The sequence below is a fragment of the Tyto alba genome, unplaced genomic scaffold, assembly GCF_018691265.1.
Source record: "Tyto alba isolate M040663 unplaced genomic scaffold, T.alba_DEE_v4.0 Super-Scaffold_33, whole genome shotgun sequence".
NCBI lineage: Eukaryota > Metazoa > Chordata > Aves > Strigiformes > Tytonidae > Tyto > Tyto alba.
The window spans coordinates 9720994-9744264 of NW_024881308.1; the positions used below are offsets into that span (position 1 = coordinate 9720994).

The 23271-nt window shown below is 40.5% G+C and overlaps 1 protein-coding gene across 1 annotated transcript; it reads right to left on the bottom strand.

Moving 5' to 3' along the window:
• Positions 1–12512: 12512 nt before the first annotated feature.
• ZFP64 (ZFP64 zinc finger protein) lies at positions 12513–22789 on the bottom strand. Its single transcript, XM_032993646.2, has 6 exons — positions 22653–22789; positions 21928–22167; positions 20379–20540; positions 19312–19374; positions 18439–18690; positions 12513–14569 (listed from the first exon to the last, which is right to left on the bottom strand). The coding sequence occupies exons 1-6, from the start codon at positions 22705–22707 to the stop codon at positions 13272–13274; spliced, it is 2070 nt and encodes a 689-aa protein (XP_032849537.1). The 5' UTR covers positions 22708–22789; the 3' UTR covers positions 12513–13271.
• Between the last annotated feature and the right edge of the window lie 482 nt (positions 22790–23271).

Here is a 23271-nt window from a genome sequence, read left to right on the forward strand (position 1 = left end):
TCTCCACTGGCCTCATGAATGGGCATCTGTAAGAGGGGTGGCAAGTGCAGACTACATTAGCATTTTTGTGGTTGATATATGAAGCTTCTTATTTAAATAACTGAGATGGTTACTCTTATCAATTTACCAAACAAACAACATACCGCAGCATCTCATCCCTTTAAGCCATGGCTAGATTTTGTCAATCAAGCCTGTTGGGACCTCTGGCACACAAATGGCAAATCACAGTGTTACTAGAACTATTGACACACATTTTTAATACATAACTACTGTTGTTATATACAATCAGAGCTGATAGAGTTCAGCATAAAAGGGTATTTTAAAGTGCCAATAAAACCACTTAGCTTTTACAACACACTGCGTTTACTCCATTCCCCTCCTTCCTCCAAAAAAGCTTTTCTTTTGAACTAAGCAATTTATATATTGGGTCAATGTTATAAAGTAGGTATTTATAGCAGATTTCAATGGATTGGAAGCTGGAATAGAGGCAACTTGCTTTTAAATGCAGCACGGAGGCAACTTTGTGTTGATAAGATTATCAACTGTTTGTACATAGAAGATGATGTGGTCACTGAGGGGCCTCACATTCTGCTTCTGTAACTGTATCCCAAATTATTTGCTTTTCTAACAAATCATTTATACTTCAATTTTTCTTAGACTCATTCACTGTCAACTGAGCAATTTATTCAATGATTACAAGCTGAACTAAAGAATTTAGCTGATAACACTGCACTGTCTTCTTAATTTAATCCTTTTATTTCCCAAAACCAAAATAAATGCATCACCAGGATAGTGATAAAAGCAACTCTAAGGTGTACTATCACTATAAGATGATCACATACGCAGGCAGACAGTTGGCCATAACTTGTGCTTTGTAACGCCTCAGGGTTGCATTTATCTTGGAAATCAGTTTGGTGTTGATGGCATAACTCATCAGCCATGCTAACTAGCCCCTTACTGCCAAACTGCTCTCAATTACCACAGTGATACCTTCTTCCTACAGACAGGCTAGCTCAAAGAAGCAGGACAAGGGCCACATAAAATTAGTGAACACCCAGATTTTTAGCAAGTGTGAATACAGAAAACTATATGCAATGTTTAAACAGAGCATCTTTAAAATTAACAGGAGCTGGGATTAAGGTTTTGGGAAGTCCCCGCCAAATAAATTGTGTTTTGTAATTGTTTTCCCCTAATAACAATGCAGAAAGAAATAGAGGAATATTTTTAAATCTATGGTACAATCTATGTGTCTAAATGTGAACCAAAATAATGATAGTCTTTGTGATTTAAAGAAATTAACATCTTTATAACATGGATAGGTACAGAACAGAGAACCTTTGGATGAACTTGATTTTCTATATGCATTAGTAATGCTTTAAGAGTGTGTGTGTTTTTATTTTTGTTCGGTTTTTAATACTTGCTGTTTGTTATCATAGTAGATAGAAGAATTGTGTGTGGGGTCTAGTTTTCCCCCAAATACAGAGTATTTCTATTTAACAAATGCAAAAATTGAATGCATACAATGAATTGTGCAGATGCACAGCAAATAATAGAAATTTGCACATGTAAATAGACCAGATATGCATGTATGTGTCAATGCCTTGTGAAACAAATATTGGAAAACCTAACCCAGAGAAGAAACTGGAATGTCAGAAAGGTAAAAGAACGAATAAAGCAGATTTCTTTTTCTGTTTTCTTTTGTATTACTGCTAGTTTCTGTACCAGTCACATCACCAAACATATTTTAACTAGGGATCTAACGTAAAGCCTGGTGAAGTCAATGGAAAGATTCCTACAAAGTTCAGTGGGCAAATGAGTAATATATTACAAGCTTAATATAGACAGAAATTTGTATTTCTGCACATGGATTTTATAGATCATACCTTTTCATATAAACTGGATTGATAGCTGGATTTATTATTAAAGACTTATCTACATGAGGAGAAAAGAGGATTAATTCAAATTTAAATACTTTGCTGCAAGTGCTGTGTACTAGATGGTGTCCAGTAACTCTGCAAAGAGCCAGCTGGGTTTTCATCCTGAAATCACTATCTCTGCATGGAGGGGTTTCCCTCAAAGAAATGCACCCAGCCCTTGTGGCAGGATCCCCCACTCCTCACTGCTGCCAGGTCCTGCCCATTTGCTGGCTGCTCCCATCACATCAGGGATGTTTACTACTACAGTGTCTGGAGGGGGTCAGGCTCAAAAAAATCCCACAGCTTGAGTTCCTTCGTGGCATAAGTCTTTTCATTTTGGGCCTTTTCAATGCTGCAGCTGATTGGGTGAGGTTTCTGGATCTGCTGGTTCTTTGGCTTTGTACATCCTGAGTAAATAAAAAGCAGGGGAGTGAATTCAGCAGGGAGTGGAGGGGGGGGGGGGTATGTGTCAGTTTTTTTGTTAAACATGCTTTATGCACTTTTCTTAATACTATATTGGAAGGAGGATACAATTTCACTGGGGTTGTATGGGGAGCATTATTGTTAATTCATGGTCCTGTCCTGTAGGACTGAAGGACGAATAAAAGGCAGGTGGGCTTTTGCCTGGGTTTGATACCATTTTACTATGGTCAATATGCTAGTCAGCACTCCAAAAGGAGTTTGGGTTTTATTGAAGAGGATTTATAGAGCTGTAGAAGTTTTTGGGGTTTTTTATAAACAAAAAAAAAAATAAGGAAAAATAAAAAAGATATGCTTAGATGATCTTTATTACACAATAATATTGCTGTTGTAGCAGAATATAAATATAATATAAATAAAAGCATTCTCCTCCTACAAAGTACTCACTGTTGAGAGAGAAGTGCAAGGTCTCCCTCTCTCATCTTCCCCACCTGCAGCATTTTGGCTTTAGCTCAGTGCCCAGAGGTTGATGGGTGCTGACTACTCCTTCATGCAGGCACTGAGCATGGCTAACCAGCTCCAGGATTAGGTCGGAGACACCGGTAAGGTTCCGTTCCCACCAGGCTGCTGGTTTCATTGCTACACATGGATGAGCTGTGCCAGGTGTTATTTTGGCTGCAGCAGTACAAGCCATCTCAAGCCCACAGACCTTATGTAGATGATTTCAGAAACTGATATGAAAAGCAAGTAGAAGACAAGGGGCATTTTTTGCAGAGTGTGCCAGTCCCTTGAAGTAGCCCTTGCTCAGGATAAACACCTTTTCTACTCTTTCTTCATTACCAAGTATTCCTAATTCTTTACCTTCCTATCTTTCTTTAAGCTAGGCAGACTTTCCCTCCTTGGTTTCCAGTTTCTCAATGGCTTCTATGCTGAGTATTTTCCTTTTTTGTGCCTTACTTCTCCTTTCATTGAAAGTTTGGAAAATGCTGGACAGTGGCTAAGTGGGATTCTTCAGTGTTTGGACACGAGGACTATGCAGGGGAAAATGAGTAGTGAGTGTCCATGGCTTGGCTTTCATGGCAACAAAGATTAAAACTGAGAAAAAGGCACCTACTCCTAGTTGTTGAGATGTTTTTGGAGCTGAGGAATTCCTCATCCACCTTTTCTCCCATGGGCCGTGGCAGCATAGTACAAGTACCAGCAGCACTCGCAGAGACGCTTCACATTGGTCAGTGGTTCAGTCTGAGATTACAGTTTGAGATTACAGCTCCTCTACAACATATTTTAGCATGAGTCAGAGGGGCAGCACTACTTGCTGACCACAGTTTCAGAGCACTTTACATAAGCATGGGGAGCAGATGGCAAGGCTGGCTAACACGGCCAGAGCAGTGGTTGCATCTGTAACCCTGCAAGCAGTTCTGGTGGTCAACACAATTGACTCACACAGCCAAACAGCTCAAAACCACGCTTAACTACTGCTACATAAGGAGTCCCAGAGCACATCAGAAATGAAACAAGATGGTAATGAAGTCAGAGAAACTTGAGTTACTTTTGAACAACCTTTTATTTCAGCAGTTTTCTGTTGTGAAGAGCCTTTCCCCAGAGTTCCTGCCAATATAATGGCATTAACTGCTTGCTCCATCCTCAGCGAGTGCTTTTCGATCTCAACATGGTGCAGTTGGCATGTGAATGTATCACAGCCAGTGACTGAGAGAGACCCAAGCAGTTCAGGCAATGAAGCCAACAAAGATGCTAGCTGTGATCTGATGGGAATGTGTAAGGAAAGGATATGGCTCAGGGAAAGGGCGAAAGAGGCAAAGGAGCAATGGCAAAGCATACGGGCTACCTCCACAGGGTCATTCAGGCTGCCAAAATTCAGTCATTCTACAGCAAAGATGACAAGCACATCATTGCCTTCAACTATGCAATCCTCCATGTCCTTTTGTTGCCTCATCTGTTTCCAAGATGAACAGTAGGTTGAAGCCTATGCCCACCTCACCATGCCAAAATCCCAGCCAGCTCACAAAACTGATGGGGCAGTGGGAATCTTGCTGGGGAACCAGACTTCTGCCATCGTTGTTAGCTTTATCTTCATGCTGCTTTGGTGATTCTTGTAAGGTCTGGCGAAATCCACTCCACCTTCACCCATCCAAAGAGATCCAGGGCCAGCGCAGCTCCTGTTCCTATGCCCAAAAGGTAGAACCACCCTGGTCCCAGCAGAAGCCACGGCACCTCTCCTATGCCGCAGGAAATCTGTGGCCAACCAGCGTGTCTTCTCACACCAATGCCACCTGGACTGTGACCAGGGTTTAGCTGCAAATGTGAACTTGGTTTTCCAGAAGACTTCTTTGCTGTAGCTTCATCAAAAGACTGGCTTTACCCCGGTGCCTTCAGTGCTTTGAACTTTACTCCTGAATCCAAATGAAGCACAAATGGGAGCCATTGACACTCTACTGAACTTTTAAGGCTGACACGCTATTTAGCAACTTATTAATGCTAGATCTTTTGAGGAAAGTTTTCACTCACCATCCACTCTAAAGAGCTTTGTCAAACTGTAACCATTTTAATTTTACTACAATTGCCCCTGGAGGAGCTGGTGAAAGTTATACCAGCTGTACATTTATTTTACTGTTTTTACCTCCCTTTTTTTCTGATCATCAGTCTGTCAAGGCTATCAAGATTTACATTTAAATGTAAAACTGGACTGTCCACCAAATAGCCTTTGAAGCTATTAGCTGTGAAAGATAATCAATTGGGAATGGGCCCCTGCAGAGCACTTTTCAAGCCGAGTCATCACCAAAAAGCAATTTTGCTGGCAGGCTTTTTTTTTTAAAGGAAAAAAAAATCATGAACATCCCTATGCAATTAAAATTATATCAATGGCTGATCTACATGATTTTACAACAAAGGCAAAATTTAATATTGTTAACATTTAACATGATAAATTCTGAACTTTTAGGAGGTACTAAGAAGCAAAGATTGGAAACTTTCTCATAGCCCCTCAGCAACTGTATATACTTACAGAAATAGAATGATCCCATATGCCCAGAGATGAGGGAAAGTGCTACTATTTAAGAAAATAGGCCTTACATAAGTCTTGTAAAAATTTTAAAACAAGGTAAATTTTTATTTTTACAACTTTACAACTTTAACATGGCATTTTATATTGTTGTTTTTCTATACCTGTGTCACCATTTATAGTCCCTTTCCTTTGTTAAAATAAAAAAGCATGTTTCACAAAGAACTTTAATCTATTAATTATGACTGCTATGCATTATGCAGTTTAGCTTTATGCATTCCTGTTCTTTCAGATTTTCCTTTAGGCCATCATGGGATGTGACTATCTCCAGTATCTATCTAGGTATTTGCATCTCACTCACCACTGAGGTATCCAAGTTATTCTCATCCTCCCAATATACTTCAGAGGTACACGTCACCTTCTCCAGGTGGGTAATTCAGCAGCACTCCTACAGTGAAAACACTTATTACTAATATAATAACTAGATATGGCCAGCAACAGTAAGTAGAGACACATTTTGGAAGTATGAAGTTGTGATCTGTGTTAGGGAAAGGCAGGGGATAGGTATTTTCTTTCAGAGATGGACATTTAAAAGGTTCAAATACAACCACCAGGCAGAGCCGGGTGATGGCTCAGGGCTGGGGGACCCACGGGGATCACGGCCGACCTGTGTCACTGGCTTTGCTCTGCCTCACCTGGACCATGGGCTCCCAGTCTTGATAAGCTTCCATTTTGTGATCAAAAAAATTAGAAAATAGCCTGAACAGCTCTGACCAACAGAGAGTAGGGCCAGACTATTTCCAAATGCTGCCTATACGTATACAACAAAGATTTTAAAAGCTCTCCTCCAGTTTGAAGGATATCAATGTGAAACAAGCCAAAAATGTTGGAGGTATCTCCAAGCTTTATTTTAGGTGTCTGTTGTATCAGGTTTGATAAACTGAAATGTTTATGGCATAACATGTTGTTTCTAGGAGGACAAGAAGGCATAAATGCATTCTTGTATCCTTAAAGCAAAAAGAGAAAAACCCCACAGATCTCCAGATAATTATTTCCAATATAATGTTCAGCTTTTACCTACAAAATTCACTCACTCCTATCATTAACCAAGAGAGCTTTTGCTTTCAGACATCACAAACAAGTTTACATGAGGTCTGAAACTAGGAATTTTGAGCAATCCCCACACCACCTTGTATCTGTAATAATACATAATTCCTGTTTCGTATAGATACAAACCCAACTTCTGAATCTTATGGAATAAATTATCTAATATCACAGGTCACAGAATTCAGTGGCATTACAGCAGTGGACTCTGAACATACATGTTATTTGTTACTCTTATGGTATATAGCATTAAAAAAACCCCCAACTTTGCTTTGTCCTGGACTTTTTTACTTCCCTACAACATTGTGAAGCCTCTAAAAGATGAAAGACAGCCATGTAACTAAATACTGTATGTTTTAGGAGTCCTTCTCTCTGTCTAGCAACTGGAATAGAGACAAAGGCAGAACTGGATACCTGAGAGAGAAAAGAAAGCTTTTTCTGCAACAGAGTTTTAATTCACAATGATACCTGAGACATTATTTCCTCAGGTCACTATAGAAACCTTTGTCACCTTATGAAAGGCCATCGGGATAAGTGACAGGAGACATCAGTTTCTCTTAACAATATTTGTTTCTCTCCTTAAAATTTAAATAACACGGCTAAAGATTTTCCAACCAGAGATGTAAAAGGCCATTAGATTATCCAGTCAATATTCCTGAAATTATAGGATAGAACCCTTTCCATCGAGGACACAGCAAATACTTTTACAGACACCAGAGCACCACATTGCAAAAAGAATGACTGACTATATTTTGAGTGTAAACACAAATAAATACGTGAAGAATCAGAAATACAGAAAAAAATAAACTTATCTAAAAAAGCTCTTCCCCAATCATTTGTAATTTAGAGAAAAATGTCTTGGCATGCTTCTAAAATTTTTAAAGAACAATTTAGAACCCCACAACAGAAGGTACTTTCCAGTGCAGTCAGATCATAATAGCAATAAAAAACTCTGCCAAAATTATTGGGAAATATTCTGATTATAATTTTTTAATTGCAAAACTCATGTGTTTGGCTTTCCCCCAGATCCCGAAGGAGCTAGCTTTGGGCCAAGTTCTGCTCCTTTTAAATCTCATGTCACATGAGGACTTGATTGCATTCACTCATCCAGGAGTGCTTCCTGGTGCATCTGCATATCCAGTAACCCCCCTGTGCATGGGACAAATTGATGCTGGTTTTGAGCAGAAATCTGCCATTTTGATGCAAATGACAGTTAAAGTGTTTATCAAAATGGCATAAAAGATAGTAGCAACACTGACAGAGGGCTTAATCCCGAGTGCTGCTTGTTTATTGTTCAGGCTCAACACTGCATCTTTCCGGGGACATTGTGTATGAGCTCATGCAGATAACTCCCACCCTGAAACTCAATTAAAAATTAAAGGTGTTTGAAGACAAATTTTTCGTTGGACTTTGGATTTTTTCCTGCTGTATGTTTCTACCTCTAAAAAACAAGAGGGAATAGCGCTTTCTAGCAGGTCTTACAGGGGATGAGCCTCTGCTCATGTGATACTTGGGTCTGGCTTTAAAAAGCAGTGTCATGGAGCAACAACAACAAAATCAAAAAAAGTTGGGAAGGACGCAAGAGCAGGGGATTGTTCTGTTCGAAATGCATACAGGTTATGCACCACTGCTTGCTTAGTGTTCTGGCTAACGTTCTTGTTCTGTTTAACCTAATTTCTTTAAGCAGTCATAGAGATACATATTCACAGAAGAGGGAGGATTGTAACATACTGTAACTCGAAAATGGGACGCCACAAGCAAATTGTGTAAAAAGCACGAGCCTGTGCAGAGAGCACAACCAGCAAAGAACACGTTGAAGGAAGCTAACCGTGGAATATTTCGTTATACATTCTCCTCTCAGAGCCAGTTCAGTGCAAGGCAATGCAATGCAAACATCATCCATTTTGTAACAAACGAGCAGAAGTGAGAAGCACTCCCCAGCAGCACCCGGGGCAGCCAGGTTTGCTCACTCTGTGCCACGCATGCTGTGGGGCTCAGTGCTTAGCAGGGAGGGCTTTCAGATCCCCAGGCAAGAACAAAATCCACCCAAATATTTTCTCTCAGAGAGACAACTTGCTACAGAACTCTGAGGCTATGGCAGAACTCTAGGAAGGTATACTATTTATTTACCATGTACTTGAAAGCAGGCAAGCTCTACAAGAGACACTTGTTATGAATTACCATGCTCTCTCAAGGGATAGTTCTGCTGATAACATGAAGAATGTATTAAATGAGTATCAGAGATTAAAACAATCTGCTTCTGCCAGCTCCAAAACACAAAGACCGTTACTGTCATGCACAGAAATAAAGCTAAATTATTTGAACAATGAAAAAAAAAAAAAAACAAACCATACCCAAGCCTGTCCCCATGTTAGTCTTGGTTATCAGTTTGGTTTCTTTTTTTTTTTTTTGTTATTTGTTAGGGTGGAGGAAAGAAGTCTCTGGATTGTTCAACATAATGCAATCAGCTAAACAATGTTGAAGAAGCAGCCCTAAACTTTGTCTATTCATTCACACCATTTTGTTATCTTTCCTGTTTATCTTAGAGACACACATAGGACCAGAATGAAGGTTAGTCTTTACAATATGACAAATCTACTGGTTTCCTATTTTAGAAGGTAAACAAGCCTTTTTGTGAAACTGAAATGCAGATAACAGAGCTGTGTAACGTTAGGAGTGACATTAGATTGAACATGAGATTCCTGGACGTGATGGTGCATCCCTTGGATGCAGGTCTATTGGCCAAGTGCAAACACAGATAAACTGCAATTCAAACCATCAGTTTAGTCAAAATCTCTCATTTTGTATCATTCTTTCAGGGCATAAAAATTCTGCAGTTGCAAACTATGTACAGCTTAAAATTAATTAACAAGTCAAAAATTATTAGTTTAACATAAATTGGGAAATTAAGCTCTGGCCATAGATCTCCTTTGTGGGATCTTAATGGTAGAAAACTTGGGACATTTCTTTTTTTATTTGTTGCTTTTTAATTTAAATGAAAGTAAGATTTTTTTGCAGCTAAACTTTTTGTAACGTCTTATGAAGTGGATTTTGAAATGTTTTTTTACCCGGGTGAATTAAAAGCAGGGAACTGTTTAACAGGAAAGGTATCACCAAACAGAACAGACCACACTTTTTCTGGATCTCTGGCACCACCTATAGATAATACAAAATACTTCATGCTCGTGAAACCCTGCACGCAGAACTTATTTGTACTAACGAGTATGACAAAAATTGTTACTTTTCAGTTGCCAAATTGTAGTACATTTGCGCTTTTAAGTTTCATGGCTTGGTACCATTTTCTATACCTGAAAGCTGGCCTATCAGCAGCTAGTCTATCCTACTTCCAAACTTGTATATTTTAAAATAAGAGTATCAATCCTTTTGTAGTAACACACAGCCACCAGCTCTAAACCCAGAGCAGCACATTTCCACCAGCTCCCGTTCCGTGACCCAGGCAGAAGTTTCTTGTCCAGCTGGAGCACTGGGAAAGCTCCATCAGTGGGGACTGCTGACATGCAAGCACCTCAGTTGGGCTACTTAAACTCTGTACCCACACGGTCTGTAGAAATTAAAATAGTTCTTGAGATCACCAGACTTCAAAAAATCAACCAGCAGGAAATATTGGGAAGATGGTGTGTGAGCAAGCAGATACAGAGGCAGACTTACTGGTGACAAAACCAAGTATGTGAGGACAAATCAATTTCTTTTATCTTACAATAAAGGGAAAGTATATAATAACTGGTATTAATACCTGGATTACCAATGGACTAGTTACTCCTATTCAAAGACCTAGCACAAGTTTTGAAAATTGACAGCATCTTAAGAGATATTTTCTATCACTGTTTGTGTTGCTAAGTATTACAATTACTAGAAAAGGAGTTGGAAGAAATCTCCTACCTCCTCCATCTCTGGTTTGATCTTGGCTTTAGTTTACCATCTCCTTTGCTATGCTGGGGCAATGGTTTGTGCAGCAGTGCCGTAAACTGGACCACTGATATGACCTGAAAGAGCCTGCCTCCCTCTTGAGGTCAAATAGACTTGAACTTCAACTGCACTGAACTTTCCCCAAGCTTGCTCTCCTGCAGCTCTGTTGCCCATCAGCACATGCCACAGCCTGGGCAGCTCAGCCCTGCCTGGTGCCCACACTCCTGCAGAAGCACCTCTTTCTCTGCAACACCAGTGCTGTACATGGTCTAGAACCACTGTAAACTGGGTGAAAAATGGGTATTTACTGTTACAGGACTGAAGGTGCCCTATCTTTCACTCATGTTTACAATGACTATTGGCCCAGTGCACAGAAACACTGTACAGAGCCTGATGGTTTAGATCACACACATATGTACACATACATTTGGAGATGGGTTAATACTGAAGCATCACTACTATACCATGCATTTTAATTCAAAGATAACAAAGTGTTTGATCTATGCTGCTCCAGTGATCATTTACAACCTGTATATTGGGACCACATATAAGAAGATCAAGCACCTACCTGTGATGCCTTTTATTTTCCAAGTGCTTTACAGGTAGTCTCAACACAGTTGAAATGTAATGATCAGGTCTGTGCTCCAGGCACAACAATGAAACATGACTGGAGAGCCACAAAACAGCAATGCCAGTGTTAAAATTCAAAGTACCTAGGTTTTCAATTTATTGTTCTCAATGAATGTTCTGCAATAACCTAATGTAGTGAAAAACTTCCAGTCTACTTCTAATTTATATAAAAATAGGTGTGCTTGGTGATTTGGAACTGGGTCTTGTCAGCCCCTTAAAGCACCTGTCTGTAGGAAGGAGATAATTAACAGGTGACAAACCTTTATCACCAGAAAAGTTGGAGAACAAGTGTAGGGAATGATATACCCTGAGATACAACTGTCAGTGGACTTAGAACTTTTGCTTCATATTTCAATACAGCATGAGGCTAGGAAACAAGTCTTTAATAATGCTGTTTTAATTATGCATTTCTGAAGTTTCTCCTCTTACTGGAGTGTGGTCTTTTCTGACATCCACAAGTGTCAGGCACACTGTCAGACAGTTCAAATCAAACCCCAGAATTTAAAACCAAGATCATTTGGAAGTTTTTTTTTGTTTTAAAAGAGCATTAATTTAGAAACAGGGATTAGGAAGGCAGAAGAGATATGGATCTTCAAACATAGTATTTCCCATAAATAGTGAAGACAGGAATACTGGAGCAGCCAAGTTTCAACAACCCTTATTTCAACAAAAAACAGAGATCACATTTTCAAGAACAACCTGTATGACTGTACTTGTGAGTTATGATTGCATTTCCCTACTTGTCATTGTAAAGCAGGAAGCCTTGCAGTGTACCCTGAGTACGTACCACACAGAGGGAAAGAGTGGGGAACACCCCCACATACACAAAATAAAGTCTGTACAAGCTAACATTTTCAAACACGAGGCCTATTCAGAATGTGGCCCTAATTATATAAACTTTATGGGTTTTCCAAGCATGTTTCTAGCACATAAAGCAATCATTCAATGTCTCCCACTAGCAAATACTGTGAAATTTAACTTGACTTTGATTCCCCAAGAGGAAATCTCAGAGCTAGTTTTGGTAACAGTCTCTTTTCAGTCTTCATGTATGTTAATGATTGTCCTTGGGACGCTATCTGGCTGTGAAAATCTCTGATTTTTGCAGATCCAGGCGCCTACAGAACTATCTGTTTTCCCCAAGTTGAGAATTGGTTCTTTAACTAGATAGTTTGGTAGTGAAGATATTATTAGCTACCACTACAAGAATGTTCACCAGATAGGACTATAATATTGCATACTTCAAAATACAGCCTAGAAAGAATTCATTATAGAAATGTGCATCATGTAATGCTAAATTACTATCCCACTGTGATCCAAGCTGAATTTATGCTAGAATTTCAGACCTTGGATTAGAATCTACTTTATTTTAAACGGAATAAATTCCTATCCTTTCCTTTTTCCCCTTTAAAATGAAAAGTACAGAGCCAAAATAAAATGCACTTTTACCACCCATGCAACCACAACCAGGCAGCATCAAAATAAAAACAAAATTTAAGTAGTGTTTGTAAAAAATATATTTGCAGTGGTTTTGTTCTTTAAAACACAGGTGCTTCTGACAGAGATCACTGTGCCATATATATACTTTGCAATAGTGTTCTTGATAACAAAATTAGTTATTACTGATGGATGGACAAAATTCTTTTGTTTTCTAAAAATGATCACCTGGCCTTCTGCATAAGCATTTCCAGATTAAGTACCAGGTGCTAGCAACTTCTGTAGATATTAAGGAACAGCCCCCTTAAACTTTACTGGGGCTATACTAGGCCCAGTAGCAGGTGTTTCTTACAGATCAACAATCAGCCAGGTGCAGTTAATGCATACATAGCATGTAATTGAAACAGACTTCACTAAAAATACACTTCCGAATGGCTTGGACTATTACCTTTTTGTGCGTGCATGAAAGAATGAGTCTGCTGTGAAGGTAATTCACCGTAAGGTGAGGCTTTCTTAATTTAGCCAGCACAATATAAGAATCACACTCTGTGAAGCTTACTGCTTGGTGAAATTGTCAACAGTTGCTTTGATGCTCAGATTTTACAAAGAACACAGGCTCTGATTTCAAAAGAGGCACATAAATACACACATCCTCTTTTTCACATACAAGATGTTATGTCTCCACGTAGACAAGTAAAACGTGCAAGTGGAAGTATTTGGCTTTGTAGGACAAATTCTGCACTCACTTATGTCCTACGTATTTCTGATGAATTCAGCGCTGCCTCTGAGATTGAAATTTGTTTAGTAATAGTACTTTGTGACTAGTCTGGTATGGAGTCTGCTGGACACAGCAAAGCTGTATGGGCTCCACTTTGAATGATAGAATAGGTTTGCTTCGGGGCTTCTGTGTGGGAGGATGAGGAAAAGATAGGAGGAGGGGGAGCTGAAGTGGACACTGTTATACTCTGACCTCCATCACTAACCACAGTCACTTCTGTTGCTCCTTCTTGTATCAAAGCATTAAGGCCTTCTAAATCAGAGCAGCTGATTCCAGAGCTGGTGATGAAAGCTTGGTTTGCTGAAGCCTCATGACTGCTGACAGGAGCAGCAGGAATCAGGGTCTGATGTAAAGCACTTCCATCGCTTTGGTCATGGGCTGTGAGAAGAACTGCTGGTTGTGCCACAGGCCCAACTTCGCTTTGAGATATGGGAGGCGGAGGTGGTGCCAACAAACTGACTTGGCCCAGAAGCTGCAAGCGGCTGTTGGCTGAAAGGTCTTCCTGATTCTGGCTAACTAATGTAGGAGGCACGACATTCACTGATGCAGCCTGAACAATACTGTTAGTCTGAGGGACCTGGTGACCCACAATGATCTTGACCCTTCCTTCATTGTATGGAGAAACCTGAGCAGCCTGAAGTGGGACTTGGAGGTGACTGACAGTAATTGGGGCACTGGGCTGCCGACTGGGATCCATCTGGAGCTGTAGAACAGCCAGTTCGTTATTTTTAGATCCATTATACATACTGTGCTGTTTCTTATGACTCCTAAGAGAATCTTCTCGGACAAAGGAAGCCTCACACAGGTCACACTTAAATGCTTTCTTGGCATCTAGTTTGGCAACTTGCCTGGAGCCACCTTGTTTTGGCCTGTCCCCTTCCTTCTCTACAGTTTGCTTCTTAGTCTTGACTTTGTCACCATGAGCTTTCCTCACATGAGTTGTCAGGTTGCTCCGCTGCTTGGTATCAAAGCTGCAGAATTCACATTTGAAAGGACGGTCTTTGCAGTGAATTCGCTCGTGCACCTTCAAAGCTGCCTTGTTGGAGCAAGAATAGTTGCACTCTGAGCACTTCACTGGTTGTTCGGGCTGATGAGTTCTTATGTGGTGCCGAAGGCTTGTTTTGTTTCCACACTGAAATTCACACTCTGGACACTTGAGAGTATTTTCCATGCTGTGTTTGATACGAATGTGTGATTTCAAGTTTCCTTTCATGGCACACCGGACGTCACAGAACTCACATTTGTAAGGTTTCTCACCAGAATGCACACGCATGTGCCTCTTCAAGTCTGAGTTGATTTTAAATTTAGCAGGACACATCTGACACTGGAAAGGAGCATCTCCTGTCAATAAAAAACACAGTTCAAACTACAGATGAGACACCAAAATCCACTGGAGAGACCAATGCTATAATGAATTATGTACAGCTGACTTGTTCTCAATACCTGTAAACTCCCAATGTATTTTCAAGATGTAGAGAACTTTAATGGCACAGTATTTATCACCTGGTCTGACGTATTTGTGTGCAAATTCTCCACAAGCATGCCTGCCCACATCTGTTGCTTTTTCATGTCTGCATCTTATTCTCCATTTTTAGTTCATTTTGTTTAGTGTGCTCCAGAGAAGTTTCTCATTTGTTCCTCTTTACCAGCAGTATATCTCAACTAGTGTTTAAAATGAATAAAAATAAATACTAACTTTAACAGCTGCTGTATTTTTGAAGTCTAAGAAAACAACATAAACACATCCACATCTCAGCTTTACACTACAGGATTTACAGGGAGGCTTATAAGTTTACTTTAAGCCTAGGTAAATGGTAGGCTACTGCAGAAACAGATGCTTAATGGGCACCAGCCTCACTGCTCAACCATATATTCCTTACTGCCTTTCTTGTACATTTGTTTACGTGGTAAGTTAGATTAGCCGACAAGAAAAACTGATTACGTTTTTTGGTCTGGCTCATGTGGTGTGCCACAAATACGATTGCTGGCACAGGAAGTCAGTGGAAACTTGTCCAGAACATTGGGACATGTAGGGACAAAAGTCCATACCTAGGTCAGTGTCAGGTGACTGCACACCCATAGCAATACTACAGTTAGAGAGAAAAAAAAAAAAAAAAAAAAAAAAAAAGAGGGATCACACCTACATAAATGCAACTGGAAAAGACAAATGTGAGACTCATGAAACATGGATGCAAGTATGTAACTCCAAGGAAATGTACTTACACAGAGAAGTAACATTAAGCTTTTGTTTTTCTGTCATTACAGCAACCAAGAAAGAGGCATTTGCAGCATGTATCATACCTAATCGTATTCCACAGATCACTTCAAGAACATCTAGTATCAGCTTGTATTCACACAATATCAGTTTTTATTAAAGCAAACAGGTATAGAAACTATTCGTATGTGCCTTGTTTTTTTTTTTTTTTTTTCTTGAGAGCAATGCTGATTCAGAAACTTAACAATAATAACAATAATAGTTGCAAGTCAGGTCAAATTCTTAACTGATAAAGCATGAAAAACAAACACACTCATCTGCAAGATCTCTACCTATGGGAATAACCATTTGAATTGCCTGGATCTAAACCACTATTTTGCATTGTCTTTGTTTGCAGGCTTGTGTCACAATATGTGTGACCAAATTAAGCTATAGCTCTGTTTAGTTCGTAATCATTCCAGGGTAAAGACCAGTGACTCAGTTCTAAAGCCATTAAAAAAATCCCAAAGCAAACCTACAAACCCAACGAAATAACTGCTCATATTTTTTTCCTTTAATCTAAATATGTAGCTCTCTAAAATACCTGAGCATGAAATCTTTAGGTAAGTATTATTTGGAAAAAGTGGAAGAATCATGTTAGGTTCTAAGACACCCTTGGTGGGGGAAGGAAAAAATGAGAATGTACTTAGTTCAGCAAGCATTTATCTTCTTTAATAATCAAACTGCAAATGGCTGATTTATAAGTTAGTATTTTATAGAGTTTATGATAGCTGTATAATTTTGCATAATTTGCTTATCCAGCTACGTATGTCATGGGTTTAGCTGCATATTTTTCAAATCAAGTTGTGGCCTACTGTGCTAATCCATGTATCTGTTTAATAATTGAGATACATGGTGTATTATCTATATTAAACAGATTTTATTAAGATGCACTGTTTGTTCATTTAGTTTGTTTTACAGTCTCAGCTGCACACTCAACTACTGAATTTTTATCTACTTTCTTGATGAAAGCACAGTATGTATTTCAATGACTTAATTTTCACATACAGGGTAGCAAAATATATGAATAAGAATTAGTAATTTTACAGAATATAGCAAAGTGTGTTGATTCCATTTATTTAGAGTGGTCTATTACTTATGTTTCTCTACATTTCTGTCCATACATAATTGACACTAACAGAATTAAACAGCTTAAAAAAAGTGTTTGATCCTGGAATTATTAATTGTGAGAGTAGTTTTACTCTATTAACTGGAAGCTGATATTTAGATAACTAGTTCAACAAGTAATGCTATGTAGATGACCTCACTCTGAGCAATGTAGATTACACTTACCTTCTAGAAAATGACCGATTTAATTCCAGTACGCAATATATTCTACATACCAGACTTACTTTTCTCTTAAAATTGGCTGTGTGCATAACAGCTTTGTAACCTAACAAGGATAAAATGACTACTTTCAAAATTCTTGTGCCGCCTTTCAGCAAATCAAAAAAAAGTCCTTTTACAAAAAAGGATTTATTTTTGAAAAACGGAGGAAACAACAAAACTAAAGACTTGAATTTTAGTGTAACTCAATTGCTTAAGATACAACAGACTGATCTGCCAAAAAGAAAGAAGGCAGCCTAAAACCCCTTCCCAAATATTGCAATACTTAATGCCACAAAAATCTAACTCTACTGGAAATACAAGAGAACCAGGATCATTCACAGGTTCTCCTACAGCCAAATTCAGAGCATACCTGCCATGTACATAAATGCACAAGTATGCATGCTCGTATGTGACATGAGGAAAACGCATTATCATATTCTCTGACTAGTGTGTTTACTAACAGATGACATCTCATAACAACCCATACTATTTTGACTGACCATCACATCTTATACAGCAATAGAAAGAAGGAAACTTGTAAAACAACTGCCTGACAGTCCTGCCTATTTCATCACAGCAGATCTGTGAAGTATAAAAGATTCTTTTCTGCTAGAGACAGATTGGTTTAACCCTCCCCTCCTTCACAATGCGCAAGGGATTTATTTCTTTTATGTACTCAAAATAAAGGCCATCTTGCACGCATCTGAACTAATGTTGTTTAGTACTCAAATTCAGAATTGGATGTAGGACAAGTTCAAAGCTAATCTTGTAATCATTGAACCATAACCACCTTGCAGCTAAAATTCAGAGAACTAATCAAATGTATAAAAGAAGACAACACAGAAACTAATCCAGTACCCTGGATTAGGTGAAAAACAGAAAGACAACTGTACAAAGACAACGGTACAGCAGTATCTTTACAGCAAATCTCTTCTAGGAACAATCTATAAAAGATAAATTTGGTTAAAATGAAACTTAGGCAAATAATGCAAATATTAAATGATACAATGTTTATAAGCCTAGAGGCTAAAGCTTTCTATCCATAGAGCAAAAATTATATGGGCAGAATATAGTTCTGGCTGCTCATACTACACTGTTAATGTCCATCAGTCTGCATGTGTGAGGTACCACAAAGAAAGGTCAAAAAAAGTTGTAACTTAAATTGCTAGTTACTTGCTAATTTACTGATGCAAGAAAAATTAGATCATGCAGTTCAGGTTTGCACTGATAAAACTAGTTCAATTATAAAGTAATTTCAGTGTTTCTAATAGAGTGGACCAGATTTAAGAGACTCATGAAGGAACCCAGATGCTCTGAATCTACCAATCAATCAATAAATTAAATCCTTCAGTTCTACTGGTTTGAGAACATGTAATAGGCAGTTTCAAAATCAATTTAGAAGAAAATCTACCGAGTCAGATCTGTCTTTTGACTGCTCTCAGGTATTTTTAGTAGAGCCATACTGCCCTACTAGATTCCACGCCCAAGAAATTCACAGAAGCTGGATGCTTAGGTGCTTCTGAAAATTCAAATAGGCCCTTTCTGGCACCTTGACACCTGTATACCTTTTAAAATCTTCCCTGTGACCGTCAAACCTTTACAGATCTGAATTTTAGTATAAACTTACCTGTGTGGGATCTGAGATGTACAGTTAGCTGGCTCGAGTTGCGGCTTGCATAAGGACAGATCTGGCATTTAAAAGGACGTTCGTTGGAGTGGATGCGCTGGTGCTTGTTGAGACTGCTGCTGTCAGCAGCTGCATAGTCACAGTGTTTGCATTTGTAAGGCTTCACCCCAGTATGAGAACGCATATGCATCTTCAGCTTATCTTTGCGACTAAAACATTTGTTACAAACTTCACATTTATGGGGTTTGTCTCCTGAAACAAACAGATGAGCATCAACACATCAAGAATTTTTGCACCATAAGGATGTTGTTGCAATAACCCCTCCCTCAAGCACACACTCAACACTTAACAGAATGGCACTAGTTTTCAAAAACTGGACATTGGATTTCAGCAGCCACCATATAAGCTAACAATTCTGCTATGCTCCAGAAGGCCGCATGCTCAAGTGCAACAAATTTAGAAGACTCTTTGGAACTTTCTCCCTTTACAACTCTGAAATTGTGGTTTAGGGGCAAGGGAGGTGAAGTGTTGGAATCATTGTTCCATATAAAGAAGAAACTAGGTTTATGCACTACTACCAGACTCCACTCTGATAAACACATGGTCTGCATCTCAGAAATTTAACTGTGCCTTAAATTGATGTACAGTGTTCACAGATTTCATGGTTGTGAGTGGTACTGCCCATAGTGGGACATGGCTTGCACAAAAAGGGCAATTCCCCAGGCACAGAGAACTGTAACTTTACAATGTACAGACTTATGTGTCCATTCTATCTAATTCATCTACAGATATGTTATGTTGTAGGAAAATACTTTTGGCAAAAATCCAAAAGAAGAAAACCAACCAAAAATAAAATACAGAAACAATATAAACCTGTGTGTGTTCGTAGATGACGTTCCATATCCTTCATACCATAGGAAGTCTTGAACTGGCAACCTGAAAATGGTAAAATTAAGATCATTAAATTCAAGGAAAAGCTAATAAAATAATAAAAATATACTACCATATTCTAGGCATTATGTTTATTTTCAAGCACATTTTCTTTAAAATTCAGTATTAACAGAAAATTAATTCCCCATTTTGTTTTCTCACATCTACTTAAAATAGTGGCCAGTTTACCTATGAACTTTAGTTTTCTAACACTTCCCATAGGAGGCAATTCACTCTCTACATTATCATTTTCTATAAGCTTTGAAACAAATTCTCTGGAATCTCTGCCCATGATCTGAGATGCTCTTTACAGTATACAGGGAATGCTGGGGGAACTGATTAATTCCACATATGACTTCAAGTTAGTGCAGCTGGGAACTTGGGTAACAGCTCACCATTCAGGAATTCTGTCCAAGTGGAAAGTGCTACAGTTTTAGAGCACAGAAATGAATGCTAAGCATTTGAAACGTGCCTTTCACATGAAAGCAAGCTTGTGAAAACAGACTGTAACTTGCTACCGTGAACATGACTACTCATCTACATGGCTGTCTCTGCACACGTTCTCTGCATATTGCCTGGTTTTTACTCATTAAGGTCTCCAAATGCTTCAGTTCAATCCATCCTTATAAAAATGTTAACTAACCAAAGATAAAACATATAATGCAAAATACATGTATAGTATTTCTCATGTACAACAGTGGCAGTTAGGAAAAAGGTAACAAGACTCTGGTCTTACGTTGCTACAGGTGTGGGCATAAGCCAATGTCTACATGCAAACTCACTGCAGCATCACTGGAATATACCACAGTACAGACCAAAGTCTAAAGACATGTGAAGTGAACAGCAAAATCGTTACTGGTATCAATGGCAGTACATCATGCCCTTACTAAGTAGGTTGCCTTCCAGGTTCTGCATGTCTTAACTGCTTAAGACAGAACTACTGTGCATATCACTATATGAAACCTAACAATTTTAAAATGAAAAGGAAGAAGGTATAGTCCACATCTTACCTGGATAGCAGCAGTTTAGTTTCTTCTGTGTAAGTGAGGAAGTGGATTTTCTTGAACGTGCTTTTGGTGGTGTAGAGACGATGGCAGCAGTTGGAGGCTCGCTGCTCTCACTGGGCAGGTACGTTTGATAGCCATGCTCAAAAACAAACTCTGGTGCAGAAACTAAACACATAAAAGAGCTCAACTTGAGAACGTTAACTTCTCCAACCAGAAAAATCTGATTATTTTCTGGTTTCATTAATTACTTCTCTATTCTCTTTTTTTCCAGCAACATTCCTGTTCCTGGGCTCCTACTCACCTGGGGGAGGAGGAAAGGAGAAAGGCTTTTCCCTCCCTTGGAGTTATCCTGCTATCAGTGAAAACTCTGTTAAGACCCAACGAGCCACGCTGAACTTAGTACAACCCTATGTGGGCCCACTTATCTCTCCCTCCGAATCCTATCTGACTGCACCATTCAGTTTCTTCAGAAGTTCAGTTTCTTCTGATGCCTGTCCAGGTCTTTATTAATAAGGGTACGTTTCTTTTTCAACACTGGCTGCGCTACAGCCCAAAGGAGAAAAAAATTATTTATATAGCAAATGTTGTCAAAAAGGCACCATGTAAATCATTTTTTTAAAAATTGTTAAAACAGTTCAGCCTCTTTCAACTATAATGTTTTTAGCTGTTACTCACAAAAATAACAGGTGAAACTATCTCGGCCAACGTAACAGCTTTTAAATCAATTAAACAACGCTATATCCCAAAAGGGCAGAAGGATATAACTGCCCTTATTTTAAAGATGAGTAAATATGAAGCAGAAAAATGACTCATCCAAAACCCACACTGAGTTGAGGGATTATAATACAAAAATTCCTGGAAGTGAGCCCTGAATTCAGTTTGTTTCACTGCTCTTCCAGATTCTTTGCCCTAATCTGTCTATCCAAATTAAAGTAAAATAATTTGGACTTTAGTAAGGTCCCAGACCAAAGTAAAATAAAATAAAACTATATATAGAAGGGCAAACCTTCACACATGGAACAAAATTCTAGTTTTATTTAAATGTCTGCAGGATCGGGACCTCACTTGAGCCTTCACATAGACAGAAATTTTGAGTAATATTTTTCCTGCCAATTAGTTGTGGGAGCAATGTTAGGGAATGCAATGTTCTCACATAAAAAGGCCTGGATTGGCGCCTGACAGCAATTCTGTGTCTGTTTTTCATCAAGAGCACTCTTAAAAAAATGAAATGCACTGTAATTTAATTATTTTTCATAAGTATTGACAATTTTAATTAGTTTGCACAAGTTGGTTATACAACACATTAGACCTGAGCAATTCTTCAAGTGAACTTGTATCTCAATTAGCAAATGAAGTAACTGTTGTCATACAAAAATCAAGACGGCAGCACAGGAATTACTTTTCTTCCTCTGTTTGCAGGTTAGTGATGACTAATGTGAAAACTGTTACTTTAGCTTAGTGAGATGGGGACACACGAGCAGAGGGGTATGTAAGGGTGCCACTTTACAGGAGCTGAGCACTTTCAATCTCCTGGTGTGTAACGCTGCAATACCTGTGATGGTTTGGGTCTCCGAAGCGATGGTCCTGGTTGTGGTTTGTGCCTGTGTCGATGGCACCGTTTCCTCTGACACGAACTGGACCGTGCTGGTGGCCCCGGCTGTTGCACTAGTGAGCTGGCAACCGCTTTGCTTGTGCCCAACAAAAGCATCGAGGTTATTGAACTGCTGCTTGCAGATGCCACAGATGTGGATGTCGGGGGTGAGCTCCACCAGCACGGTGGTGCCGCCAGGAACTGCGGAAACAGGAGCACGGTCAAGAGCTTGTGTCCTGAGAAAACGGACACGGGTGACACTGCTCGCACTGACACACAGACATCCCTCTGCCCCACCGCCCCCGGGCCCGGGCGCAGGAGGTCAGGTCGGGCACTGCGGGACCCCCGAGGGAACGGGCCGCCCGGGCCCCCCGCACGCTTCCTCCAAGCTCTCGGGGTCCCGCGGGGATATCCCCGCGGCCGCGCCGCGCGGAGGGCACTGGCCCAGCGGCCGCGGCCTCGCTGCAGCGAGCTCGCCCGGCGCCCGCCGCCCGCCACCCCTCACCGCCTGCGCGGGCCACCCAGATTCCCGGGTTCCTCCCCCCCCAGCCAGGTTCCCGGGCTCCGCTCCCGCTCCTTTCTTGCGCTACTCAGATTTCGGGGCCTGCCCAAGCCGCGGTTCAACTCGGCTTCCGCCGCGCGGGCCCCGGAGCGCGCATACCCCGCTGGCGCGCAGTGGCACTTACACTGCACAGGGCCGGGGAAGGCGGGCGCCGCCCCCCCGCCGCCGCCGGGGTTCATGGCGGCAGCGAGCCCCGGACGCTGCCTCCGCTACCTGCAAGGGGCTTATACCCAGCGGGGAAACCTCTCCCCCCCGCGCCTCCCGGGCCGCCGAGCGGGGGCGGATGTGGAGGAGCCGAGCATGCTCAGTGGCAGCGGCGAGGCTGCGGCTGCCCTCACTTACCGCCGGGCTGAGGGCTCCCGCCGCCGCCTTCCTGCTCGTTTCAGCGCTGCCTCGCGTTTCTGCCGCCCGGCCCAACGCAGGGTTGCTCCGACAAGCCAAACCGCCGTTATTAGCGGCGAACTGCCCCACGCGTGCCTTTTCTGCGCGGTGGGCGGCTGCTCTGGGCTGGCGCTGAGGGGGCCGTGCTGCCGCCATGGCGGTGGTAGCAGGGCTGAGGCCTCATGCCTGCGTCAACCCGGCTTTCCCCAGAGACTTTAGTCTTAAATTAGAGTTTTAATTTGTCTAGCAGTGATTGCAGGAGTTTGGCAATGAGTTAGGTCTGGCACAGGGATTAAATCTTGGGGTAGTAGAAGTGAAAATTAGCCCTAAAATTTAGCCTTTTGGGTCATGTTTCTGGTCTT